The following is a 13,308-nucleotide window of genomic DNA, read 5'->3' on the forward strand; positions in this document are numbered from 1 at the left end:
GGGGACATGAGATAAAATACTCCTGAAGAAAACAAATGTCTAAAGGAGAGAGATGACGATTAAGAACAAGTATATTAACCGTTAGATTAGTTTTTGCATAATGACCTTTTTTTTATGAAAATAAAAGAACAAATATATGAACATGTGAGTTTGGAACGGGGAGTGAAGTATCACTCTCCATTATGCCATTTCTCCTTAAAATCTCTAAAATTTGGATCTTTTATCATATTTAAATAAACTATTACATTACATATAAAATTAATTTTATAAATAATTAAAAAAATCACAATATTAAAATTTTAATAATCCATATTTTTCATGTGTGAAAAAAAATGATCTATATTTTTCATAGAACATTAACCCGGGCGATAGCACGGGTAAGTTATACTAGTTTCAATTACAAAGATTCCTGAAAACCACAACACTACACACTACACTGTTGTGGTCGGTCCCCCCACACTACACATGTTGGTTTCTTTGTTCATAAAAAATTGATCTTTTGAAAAGAACTTCAAACGGTGCCCTTTTGTATTCATCTCCTTCTCTACTAAGCAATCTTTTCGGTTAGTATTCACTCACTCATTAGGGCTTTTCTTTGTCCTATGTATCTTTTTGGGTTGTAACCACTCACTTCATTGCTTTCAAAAGATAAAGGTTGAATCTTTTTCACTTTCACTCTATACCCTTTTCTTTAATTTGGGTTTTGAGTAATGGGTTTCTCTTTTTTCTTCATTTAGAATGAGAAAGTGAGAGACCATTGTATATTTTTTTGCTTATATTTAAGATCTGAGGGAGTTTGTAGTAGTGACATTTCTAATTGAAGACGTGTCTGGTGTCTGAGGTTTTTCGTGTTTGGGTTTATTTTCTTAAATTATTACAGGTGTTTATGAGTAAGTGTTGTGTCTGATGTCCGTGTTATTGTCATTGTTTCATAGTTAGAGTAATATTTTGAATTTTGATGATTTTTAATTTGATTAGTGTAGGTTCATCAAAGATTATGGAAGAAGCTCTTATGGAAATGGATGGATATGGTGAGCAGCAGATTATGCCTGATGCTCTTCCATTTGCTAGAAGGTTAGTTTTTATTTTTTTAAAATAAAAACAAAACCTTTTTCTTTGTAATGGTTGATTCACTTGATTGGATGGTTTGATGATTTGGGTTGTTGAGATTTTTGTGTTTTGTGTGTGTAGTTATCAGCTTGAAGCATTGGACAAAGCAATTCGCGAGAATACCATAGTGTACTTGGAGACTGGATCCGGAAAGACATTGATAGCCATCATGCTTCTTCGAAGCTACGCTTATCACCTCCGGAAGCCTTCTCCAAACATTGCTGTTTTTTTGGTTCCCAAAGTTGTATTGGTTTCTCAGGTATGCTGCTACTTTGATCTCTATTATGATAATTTTGCTTATTTGAGTTGAGATACATTTTATGATGAATGATTGCTATGTGATGATTGAGGATTCACTGTGCTTGTTTGTTTTGTTTTGTGTATTCTAGCAAGCTAAAGCCTTGAAAAACCACACTGACTTAAAGGTTGGAATGTATTGGGGAGACATGGGTGTTGACTATTGGGATGGAGCTATGTGGAAAGCAGAGATGGAGAAACATGAGGTGAGGCTCTTTAAATTTCTATCGCGACTAATAGATGTACTTGTTATTTTATATTAATATAATTCTGGTTTGCAGAACCATAAACTATTTGTCTATTTTTTGAATGTTCAATTGACCTGAATATACATGTCATCATTGTTAATATAGTTAAGTATAGATAACTATAATGACTGTCATTAATGCCTTTGAATATTATAGGTGCTTGTCATGACTCCTGCAATATTGCTTTCTTGCTTGAGGCATAGCTTTATCAAACTGAAAATGATAAAGGTTTTAATAATGGATGAATGCCATCATACTTCGGGTAAACACCCATACGCTTGTATCATGACCGTAAGTCTTATACTCTACTCTTTACATGTTTTTATTTTAACTGTTTTGTGTATTTCAACTTATTACCGGAGTATATTTTGGTCGCAAGATGTTGGTATATACTTATTCTCATTGACTAAAGGTCCATTCACAACATGTTGTTAAATACAAGCTATAATGGCACTATAGCCTATAACATAGTGAAATTTGAACAAATTGTTATTGTTGGGAGATACACTATTTAGTACAAAATGTTGTCAAATAGCCGCTATAGAGGTGTAGCATTCTTGCGTGGTGGAAATTGAACAAACTTTCATTTTCTGCTATCTTGCGTGGTCGCAGTATGTTATTATATAAATGGATGTTAAACAAATGGTGACGATAATTGTTATGGATTCTTAATTATACCATTTTTGTCAATTTGTTGCGAATATAATTCTTATTAACTTTAAATTACCACGTTTTCTAAATATAATATTGTGAAAACTGAATATATTATTATATTTCAAGTTATGAATAATTTACAATCACTAATGTGTTTATATAGGCTATTCTAACCTAATGGGCTCATGAGCCAAATACAAATTACTAATAGAAGATTACTCCTAATAATAGAATATTTACTATTTATTTACAACACTCCCCCTCAAGCTGGTGAATGAATATTTATCATTCCCAACTTGGAAACAATTCTTTCAAAGTTATTGCCGTTCAGCCCCTTAGTTAGAAGATCTGCAAGGTTGCCTTGGGAAGAGACATATGGAGTGCAAATTAGACCACTATCTAATTTTTCTTTGATGAAGTGTCGGTCAACTTCAATATGTTTGGTCCTATCATGTTGCACTGGATTATGAGCTATGCTAATAGCAGATTTATTATCACAATAGAGTTTCATTGGTTCATCACTCTTTATCCTCAAGTCTTCCAATATGCTTTTCAGCCATAGTAATTCACATATACCTTGTGCCATTGCCCTGAACTCTGCTTCAGCACTAGATCTGGATACCACACTTTGTTTTTTACTCTTCCAAGTCACAAGATTTCCACCTAAAAAAGTGCAATATCCTGTAGTTGATCTCCTATCCACAATTGACCCTGCATAGTCAGCATCAGTATATGCTTCAAGTCCCACACTTCCATTTCGTTCGAACAAAATTCCTCTACCTGGAGTTCCTTTCAAATATTGAACAATTCGGAGTGCAGCTTGTAGATGAATCTCCTTTGGTTGGTGCATGAATTGGCTGACCAAGCTTACAACAAAAGCAACATCAGGTCTAGTATGTGATAAATATATTAGTTTGCCGACCAATCTTTGATACCTTTCCTTATTAACCGCAACATCTTCTTCTGCATTCCCCAACTTTATATTTGGATCAATTGGTGTACATGCAGGCTTGCATGCTGTCTTGCCAGTCTCTTGCAAAAGGTCGGTAATGTATTTTTGTTGGGATATGAAAATTCCTTTCTTAGAGTGAGCCACTTCTATTCCCAAAAAATACTTCAATTTTCCCAAGGTCTTAATCTCAAATTCCTTGGCTAAGTGTTGACTTAACATTTGCTGCTCCTCTTCATTATCGCCTGTTACGATAATGTCGTCCACATACACCAATAACACTGTGACTCCCCCTGACTTAGAGTGTTTAACAAATAAAGTATGGTCTCCTTGACTTTGTTTGAAGCCCAAACCAACCATAACTTTGGTGAATCTTCCAAACCAAGCTCGTGGTGATTGCTTTAGTCCATATAAAGCCTTTTTTAACTTACACACGGTGTTGGCAGCAATATCTTCACGATATCCAGGGGGTACATCCATGTAGATCTCTTCTTCAAGTTCTCCATGAAGGAAAGCATTTTTTACATCAAATTGCTGCAAGTTCCAATTGTAATTAGCTGCTAAAGATAATATCACCCTAACAGTGTTCATTTTTGCAACTGGAGCAAATGTCTTAGAGTAATCTATTCCATAAGTCTGAGTGAACCCTTTGGCTACCAATCTTGCCTTGTACCTCTCAATAGATCCATCAGCCTTGTATTTTACAGTGTATACCCATTTGCACCCTACAGGTTTCTTTCCATTTGGTAGAGAGACCAATTCCCAAGTATTGTTCTTATCAAGTGCCTCCATTTCCAAATCCATGGCTTGTTTCCATTTCCTGTCAGACAATGCCTCAGACAAGGAAGTAGGTATTGTGGTAGTGTTTAGACTTGTGAGGAAGGCTTTATGGGTAGTTGATAATTGTTCAAAGCATAAGTAATTGGATAGAGGGTAAAGTGGCTTGTTGGTGCAGGTTCTAGTATTTTTCCTATGGGCAATTGGGAGATGTAAATCTTTAGAGTCTACTGGTGTTATTTCTCTGGATTTTGGGTTTTTATGTTTTATCAGAATGGATTCTGGTTCCCTTTGTATGGTTGAGCTAGATTCTGGTTCCTGGGTATGAGAAAATTCTGAAATTGAATCACTAGAGTTTGAAGGGTCAAGGAAAGTTACCTCATGTAATGTTGGATCGGACTCATGGATATGAGTAGATTCGGGAATGGTCTTTTTTCTTGTGTATACTAAATTCTTCCCATATCTCACACCAACACCAACATTTTCATCTTTCTCAGAATCAATTTCAGTCTCAACATTGTCAACTTTAGTTTCAATATTTTCAAGATCAATTTCAGTCTCAACATTGTCACCTCTAGTTTCAGCCTCAACTTCTGGCCCGAAATTAAGGTCAGGGAGTATAAGAGACTCATCTTCCTTACTTGTGCTCTCCCCCTGAAGATGTGTTTGAATGAAGTAACTTTCATGTTCATGGAAGGTGACATCTCGGGAGACAAAGAATTTATGAGACGGTGGATGATAACATTTGTAACCCTTTTGGGTGGAAGAATACCCTATAAAGACACACTTTAAGGCTCTAGGATCAAGTTTCCCTCTACCATCACTATGGATATGGACGAACGACTTACACCCAAATATTCTAGGAATGAGATTACAAGAGGTGGACACATCAGGATAAAATGAGGATAGAACCTCCATAGGAGTTTTAGAGGCAAGGACACTAGAAGGTAAACGATTTATGAGATACGATGCGGTTAAAACCGCCTCTCCCCAATACTTCTTGGGAACCTTATTTTGGAATAATATAGCACGTGTTTGATCTAACAAATGCCTGTTTTTTCTCTCAGCAATCCCATTTTGTTGGGGTGTTTTGACACAAGAGGACTCATGAATAATACCCTCTTTTTGACAAAAGGAATTAAGTCCTTGATTGAAGTAATCTTTGGCATTATCAGACCTGACCCTCTTAATACTCACTCCAAACTGGTTTTTTACCAATGAGAAAAAATGTAGAAACACAGAGGTAACCTCGGACTTTTGTCTTAGTAAGTAGACCCATGTAACCCGAGTGCAATCATCGATGAAGGTTACAAACCATCGAGCACCCGATATATTTGGAACATTAGAAGGACCCCACACATCAGTATGAATTAAATAAAATGGAGAAGTACTCACTTTGTTACTGACCGGGAAAGAGGCACGTTTGTGTTTAGCAAGTTCACACACCTCACAACAAAGACTCTCAACATCTAAATTTTTAAAAAAGGAAGGAAATATTTGTTTCATGACTCTAAATGAAGGATGACCAAGGCGACGGTGGTATAGAAAGACTTTCTCCCTGTTGGTCTTAATTGATTCCGAAAAAAGTGAGTTGTTGTTGTTGAGTGGATTTGGGGGGAGATTTTGGTTATCCAAGTAATAAAGACCATTCAATTCTTTCGCATTTCCAATTGTCCTCCCCGAATGCTTATCTTGAAAAACACAAGCATTGTCATAAAAAATAGCATTACATGATAGGTTTTTGGTGAGTTTTTGTATGGAAATTAGGCTAGTAGACAATTTGGGAATGTGAAGGACATTTCGTAGGATTATAGATGGACTTATTTGGATATCTCCTTGACCTGCTACAGTTAAAAGGGTACCATCTGCTGTGGATATTTTCTTGTTACTGAGACAAGGTGAATAAGTGGAAAATTGTGTGGGTAAGGGTGTCATGTGGTCAGTGGCTCCAGAATCCAGTATCCAATATTGGTTATAGGGTTTATCCGAAGCATTAAATCCAACAGAAAATTGAGACTTACCAAGAGAAAGTGGAAACGGAAACATACCTGAATATGCCAGAGAAGTTGTAACCGTTGTTGGTGTCTCCAATTCACTAAGAAAAGATTTCAACCTCTTTATTTCATCTTGGTTGAGTGGAACAAATCCTTTTTTTGACATATTGACCGATGTCATGTGATTGTCTTAATAAGGAGAACAAAATAGGAAAAAATCCAAGTTTTTTTTTTTTTTTTGAATGAACAGTGACGCACAGTACTGCTATGAACAGTACGCGCGTGAACAGTGTCGTGGGTGAACAGTGATTTCGCAACTGTTTGCTGAAACTGCAATAAAGGCAGTAGTAACAAATCCTAATCCTGCAATGAAGGCAGTTAGGGTTTATGACCGCAATGAAGGCGGCTAGGGTTTATGCGGAAGCAAGGCCCTCAAAGAACGAGAGCTCTGATGCCATGTGAAAACTGAATATATTATTATATTTCAAGTTATGAATAATTTACAATCACTAATGTGTTTATATAGGCTATTCTAACCTAATGGGCTCATGGGCCAAATACAAATTACTAAAAGAAGATTACTCCTAATAATAGAATATTTACTATTTATTTAGAACAAATATGATAAAGGAATAAACGGGGCAATCATTTTAATTGGTGATATTGTAAGCTACAACAACCATACATCATCTGCATCACACGGTTGTAGTTCATGCAGTGGAAGTGGTACTTACTTTTGTCTGATTGTGTGCAGGAATTTTATCATCATCAGTTAAGATCTGGTATCACCGAGCTTCCTCGAATTTTTGGGATGACTGCATCACCAATTAAGTCGAAAGGTATACACGCCTAGTGAAAGTTTCTATTCATTTCTTTGCATTTCTTGTTTTTTCCTGTTTGTTCATCAGTGTCAGTTATTCTCTCATTGTTTATTACAGCTGCAAATTCTGAATCTACCTTGTCAAAAAATATTCTGGAACTAATGACTCTAATGCATTCAAAGGTTGTTTTTATTTTCTTCCTCTTTATGTACAATTTTTCTTACTTCATTCCTTTGTGAGTATTACTCGTTTGTTTTGAAGTAGAACTCAATATTACTGTTTGGTCTTGCTATGTTTTATATCACTGATATTTTTTTTTTAATTGAAGGTTTATACCTGTATAAGTGATGCTGTCCTATCACAGTTCATACCGACATCTACCCCAAAATTCCGGTATTACAAGGACAACATCATTTCAGATGCGTTATTTGAAGAATTAGCTCAAAAACTCCTCGCCTTAAAACAAAAGGTGAGTAATGTTCAGATATACAGTTCAAATTAGACCGAAGTTTCTTTCTCTGCATGTTTTGTCCATCATAGTTGATTATTAACCTGTAATGGCTCTAATTTGTTCTTCAGCATGAGCTTTACGTCACAAGTTCAGATTTCACAAAATCAGCTATTGAATCTGCACACAAAAAAATAGCAAGGATTTTTACTTCCTCAATATTTTGCTTGGATGATCTTGGTGTTTGGTTGGCTTTGAAGGTTCTTGGCCTTCTACTACAATGACTTTATTTTTGTGACTCTATCTTTTGTTCATGTTTGAATAATTGACATCAACTGTTTTTTACGTGATAGGCTGCGGAATCCTTATCTTCAATTGAAATTGAAAATTTCTTATGGGGTAACTCTGGCGATCAAATTGTAAAAAAATTTAGTTCGGCTACTATGCTGACCCTGCAAAGTTATGTACCATCTGGTAATGATTCTACAAGCATTGAGAAAATATGTGACATTTTAATTTTAATTGAATCTTCTGTCGGCATTCTTTTATTAATTTTAGACAATGTTTTCTTACTCAGATCCTCAATGGACTATTGGTTATAATATGGATTCCGATGTGAAAATGGGGTTATTGACATCGAGAGTGTCTTGTCTTATTGACTGTCTACTTGAGTATCGGGGTTTTACTGAAATGAGATGCATAGTGTTTGTGGAAAGGGTCATTACAGCCGTTGTCCTTGAGGTTCTATTAAACACTTTGCTTCCAAAATACAATAGCTGGAGGGCTAAATGCATTGCAGGAAACAGCAGTAGATTGCAACACCAATCAAGAAAAACTCAAAATGAGATTGTGGAAGAATTTCGTATGGGATTGGTATGCTGCTTTCTTATATAATCCACTGTATTGTAATAGGCAAATATAATTTACTTATCAAGGAAATATTTTAATCTGTAGGTCAACATCATTGTTGCAACATCAATTCTTGAAGAGGGTTTAGATGTTCAAAGTTGCAATTTGGTTATTAGATTTGACCCATGTCCTACAGTGTGCAGTTTTGTACAGTCCCGAGGTCGTGCTAGAATGCAAAATTCAGATTACATATTGATGGTTAACAGGTTATTATTGTGTTATTCTCCTTAGTATCGTGATTTCTAATTAACTATAATAGCACTTAACTAAGTGCTATTTAGAGACAGTTATCATATCAAATTCTCAAATAACCTTATTTTGTTCCAAAATTACAGCGGCGATTTCGATACACGTTCTCGATTAGAGAAATACCTTGGTGGTTCCCAAATGATGAGGAAGGAGTCTTTGCGACAGTCTTCCCTTCCATGTGAGAGTCTTGAAATTGATCAATTTCAGGAGCAAGCTTATCGTGTTGCTAGCACTGAAGCTGTTGTGAATCTTAGTTCTAGCATTACTTTGATATACTTATATTGCTCACGGCTCCCTTCAGATGGGTTAGTTCGTCTATTTCTTCCCTTATTCCATATTCTTTTTTCTTCGTTTAATGAACCTTAAGATATGCCTTCTTTTGCATCGATCTGGTCGTCTTCAATTTTTTATCCCGTTCATCATTCAGTTTTTTAAACTCAGGTACTTTAAACCGACGCCAAGGTGGGACAAAGAGAAAGGAATATTGTATCTTCCTAAGAGCTGTCCTCTACAAGCTATTCATGTACAAGGTGAAACAAAGTTCTTAAAGAATATTGCATGCCTTGAAGCATGCAAACAACTTCATAAGATTGGAGCGTTGACAGACTACCTTGTTCCTTCTATTGTCATTGAAGAAGCAGAGGTGGAGGAATTTGGTAAGTTCCCGTGCCTTTAAGAATTTACCACATGTTTCCTTTTATTATTGCCTTTCGTTTTTCACATTACTTGACCATATAATTCTGTTTAACCATATAATAATGCTTTGAATGGCATCAACATCAAACAAAATCTTTCAGGGAATGAGCCATATGATGAGGAACAGCCAAGCTATGTACCATTTGAATTGGTAAATCGCGTGTCGAACAATAGCAACACAATGTATTATTGTTATTTAATAGAACTAAAACAAAATTTTAGCTATGATATCACCGTGAAAGACATTTTTCTTGCAACTAGAGTCACGCTTGAACCAGAAATCGGATGCATGCAATTTGACATGTGTTTCGACAAAGGTAGCTTGTCTGTGAAATTGAATTACAAAGAAAGCATTACTCTCTCACCGGATCAGGTATCTCTTTAGTATTCCTTTAATTGTATCCGGCTTATTTGCAAGTGTTAGTAAAAGTCAATAAAGTTATGATTTTGTTTTCATTTTCCAGGTTCTTCTTTGTAAAAGATTCCAGGCTAATGTCCTTGGAATTCTTACGAATAATAAAATGGATAAGGAATCTGTTTTAGACAAATGTTGTTCGGAAGATGACTATGACATTGATTATCTTCTGCTCCCATCTATCGATAGAGAGCAAACAACAGTTGTTGATTGGTTAACGATTAATTCTGTACATCCATCTGAAATTGGGTGTCTGCACCCTGTAGCCAACATATGGACCGAAAAAGGTTTAGTTTGCGGTTGCATATTGCAAAATGCTTTGATTTTCACTCCACATAATGGCCGTACCTACATCACCACTAATATAATGGAGTTGGATGGAAACTCACCTCTAGAAGTAGGAGATGGTGAAGTTACTACGTACAGGAAGTTTTTCGGACAGAAGTAAGTCATATTTATGGTAGATGCTTATTTTCTAAGCTAATCTATCTACTCTGGTGCCTTATCCATTTATTTATCTATCTTGATGCATTATTCCAATTTATCCTTTTCCAAATTTCAGGCACGGCATTCAATTGCGTTATGAACATCAACGCCTACTTAAAGCAAGACAAGTTTTTTCTGTCAAAAATTATTGTCATGGAAGCAGACAAACGAAAGACAGAGGTTCCTTAATCTTTCCTTAGTTTGTATCATACAAACCTTTGGTTTCTATAAAGGCACAGAAGATATAGTTTCTTCTGTTATCGCTGTCCAAACACTAATGATGTGTAATCTCTTATCTTAATCCTGTATTTTTCTTTTCCAGATGCGAGCAAGACTTATGTTGAATTACCACCCGAACTATGCTCTATAATCATGTCACCAATTTCCGTTGATACACTTTATTCTTTTTCATATATTCCATCAATAATGCATAGACTTGAGTCATTGCTTGGAGCTTTCAACTTCAAAAAGATGCATTTGGATCATTGTCCGCAAAACAGGATTGAAACATTCAAGGTGGGCTACTACTGACGTCCTCAAATTTTTCTGATCAACTTCAAAACGATGCGTTAGGATCATTGCTTGGAGTTTATATTTTCTAGAATAAAATATTTTGTATCTAGAAAGTTTTTAGTAAAGCAGATTCTTTTACTCTATGTTTTCTTACATAATAATTTTATTAATAATCGAAGTAGTTCTACAACATAAGTTGTAGTAGAAAACACAATATTCTGGACATTGAAGGTAAAAAGTTCCTTCTGCTCTACTTTTAGTTTCCACTACCTCAGCTAATTCTTGTTGAGAACTTTCTCCGCTTGCATTTTTTGGTTAATTTGTCTTGGTGGTATGGTATCTGAATGCTTGATTTTCTTTTATAGTTGTCAAACATTTTAAAGATATTTGCACTGATGATGATATCTCCATTTTGCATTGTAGGTCTTGGAAGCAATGACCAGAAAGTCATGCAATGAGACCTTCCATTATGAGTCACTAGAGACACTAGGAGACTCTTTTCTAAAATATGCTGTTAGTCAACAGCTTTTTAATACATATCAAAATCACCACGAGGGTCTTCTCAGTGTGAAGAGGGAGAAGATCATTTGTAATGCGGCCCTCTGTAAGCTAGGTTGCGGTTTTAAACTTCCGGTATTCTTTCTCTCCCTCTCTTTTGTAATCTATCATTCTTCAATCTTTCAAGCTTAACACCTCTTATGATATTTTAACGTCTATTCTCTGAGTTGCAGGGCTTCATACGGAATGAGCCTTTTGATCCTAACACCTGGATCATTCCAGGAGCTAAATCAAGGAGTTTTAAATTAGAAGAGATTGTTTGCAATGGAAGAAAAATTTATACCCGTCCAAATAGAAAGTTGAGACGAAAAGTTGTTGCTGATGTGGTTGAAGCACTAATTGGTGCCTTCCTTAGCGCTGGTGGTGAGGTGGCTGCATTGTTGTTCATGGATTGGATTGGTATAAAAGTTAATTTTAATATTACACCATATGAAAGGCAATTCAATGCTTGTCCCGAGAATATAGTTAATGTCGGCTTTCTAGAATCCCTACTGAAGTACACATTTAGGGATCATTCTCTGTTAGTAGAAGCTTTGACGCATGGTTCTTACATGCTGCCTGAGGTTCCTAGATGCTATCAGGTACTTACTGTTATTATTATTCTTCATATAGAAACAAGATATTAGCATAATGTATCAATGTACGGCAGAATTTTCTGTCTCCATATTGATTACCTTATCCTTTTACAAGTCTTGACCGACCTTTATAAATATTAATTATTAATTGTTGACAACCTTCTTCATGATCAATTATGTTTTCCTCTTAGTGTTGTCTCATTTTTTGTATGATATTTTCTTTTCCCTGCAGCGGCTAGAATATTTAGGAGATTCAGTATTGGATTATCTCATTACGATGCATTTGTATAAAGAATATCCCGGCATGTCACCTGGGCAATTAACTGACATGAGGTCAGCATCTGTGAATAATGACTGTTATGCATGGTGTGCCATAAAGGTTCAATTGCATAAACATGTACTCCATACCTCCCAGGAGTTGCATAAACATATTGTCGCTACACTAGATAAATACGACGAACTATCTTCAGCATCAACTTTTGGATGGGAGTCCGAGGCATCATTCCCCAAGGTGAGTCGAAGTCTTGAAATAATGCAATTACTGTCATGGTAGTGTTTGAGCAGGGAAAAAGCTACTTCGAAGTGGCGTTTTCTAAATAGCAGACAATCCTTAGAGCATATAATGCCTCTAAGTCATGGGAGGGAACACAAACTGCATTTGTGCTTTTGTTTTGAGTTTTATGTATGTTTTTTGGTATGGAAGTTTTTCTATTGAAGTTGTTATGAGCATTTAAATTTTAGTTGTCCTGTAATTGTGATCAAAATATCATGTTTACATCTGTGACCTAGGTAGCACCGACACTTCAGATTAAAAGTGTGTTCATTGTTTGACAATGATACAACTCTGACATGTGATTACGTTCGATTACTTTCATTTTCTAAAATTATTATTGGTGTTGACGTGTTGGCGTCAGAGTCGTGTATGGTGTTCATGTCTGTGTTATTGCTTCATAGTTTGTAATGCTCCTTTTTGCCTACTTCTTTTGGGTCATTAATTAGTTCTTCTTGAACATAATTTAAGGATTTAAATGTTATATGTGTAAATTGTTACAACAACAATTAAGATTGTTCCTATTATTTGCTGCAGGTACTTGGCGACGTCATAGAGTCTCTAGCTGGTGCTATACTCGTTGATTCAGGATACGACAAGGAGGTTGTGTGGCAAAGCATAAGGCCTCTTTTGGAACCACTTGTGACACCTGATACATTAACGATTCATCCCGTTAGAGAATTATCTGAATTGTGCCAGAAAATGAAATATACCAGGAAGAAGTTGTACCAAAATGACAATGGTGTTACTAGTTGTAGAGTCGAGGTAATTGCAGATGGCATAATTCATCAGTATGAGCACAAAGGTTTTACTAATAGGAAAACTGCCAAAAGACTAGCCTGCAAGGGAGTTTTGAATTCCTTGCAGCTGAAGGAAACACAAGACAAATGATATACATGACTTGTTTATATTTAGGAATTGTAAAAACATATGGATGTATGCGTTTCGTGTGAGTAGTGTATATACAATTTGACCTACTTACGATAAGTAAGAGATATTGTTGTGATTTGCTTCTATGTTTTGTTTGGTTTAATAATGTTTCATTGATGCTTGAACTAA

At 35.6% G+C, this 13,308-nt stretch overlaps 1 protein-coding gene across 7 annotated transcripts; it reads left to right on the forward strand.

Annotated features, from left to right (window-relative positions):
• The first annotated feature begins 400 nt into the window (after positions 1 to 400).
• Positions 401 to 13,308, forward strand: LOC123898260 (endoribonuclease Dicer homolog 2-like). Of its 7 annotated transcripts, none has more exons than XM_045949165.1 (22): positions 401 to 890; positions 984 to 1,074; positions 1,192 to 1,369; positions 1,500 to 1,613; positions 1,812 to 1,946; positions 6,784 to 6,868; positions 6,968 to 7,032; positions 7,179 to 7,319; positions 7,430 to 7,558; positions 7,652 to 7,772; positions 7,876 to 8,171; positions 8,253 to 8,413; positions 8,543 to 8,761; positions 8,898 to 9,112; positions 9,254 to 9,525; positions 9,617 to 10,011; positions 10,130 to 10,233; positions 10,376 to 10,569; positions 10,990 to 11,199; positions 11,298 to 11,705; positions 11,932 to 12,210; positions 12,787 to 13,308. In XM_045949165.1, exons 1-22 carry the CDS (start codon positions 887 to 889, stop codon positions 13,138 to 13,140), a joined length of 4,170 nt encoding a protein of 1,389 aa, XP_045805121.1. In that variant the 5' UTR covers positions 401 to 886; the 3' UTR covers positions 13,141 to 13,308. The 7 variants fall into 7 exon arrangements, with proteins under 7 accessions (XP_045805121.1, XP_045805122.1, XP_045805123.1 ...); XM_045949166.1 differs by having other exon boundaries at positions 401 to 563; positions 979 to 1,074; XM_045949167.1 differs by having other exon boundaries at positions 401 to 563.

Source organism: Trifolium pratense, linkage group LG7 (assembly GCF_020283565.1).
Source record: "Trifolium pratense cultivar HEN17-A07 linkage group LG7, ARS_RC_1.1, whole genome shotgun sequence".
Classification (NCBI taxonomy): domain Eukaryota; kingdom Viridiplantae; phylum Streptophyta; class Magnoliopsida; order Fabales; family Fabaceae; genus Trifolium; species Trifolium pratense.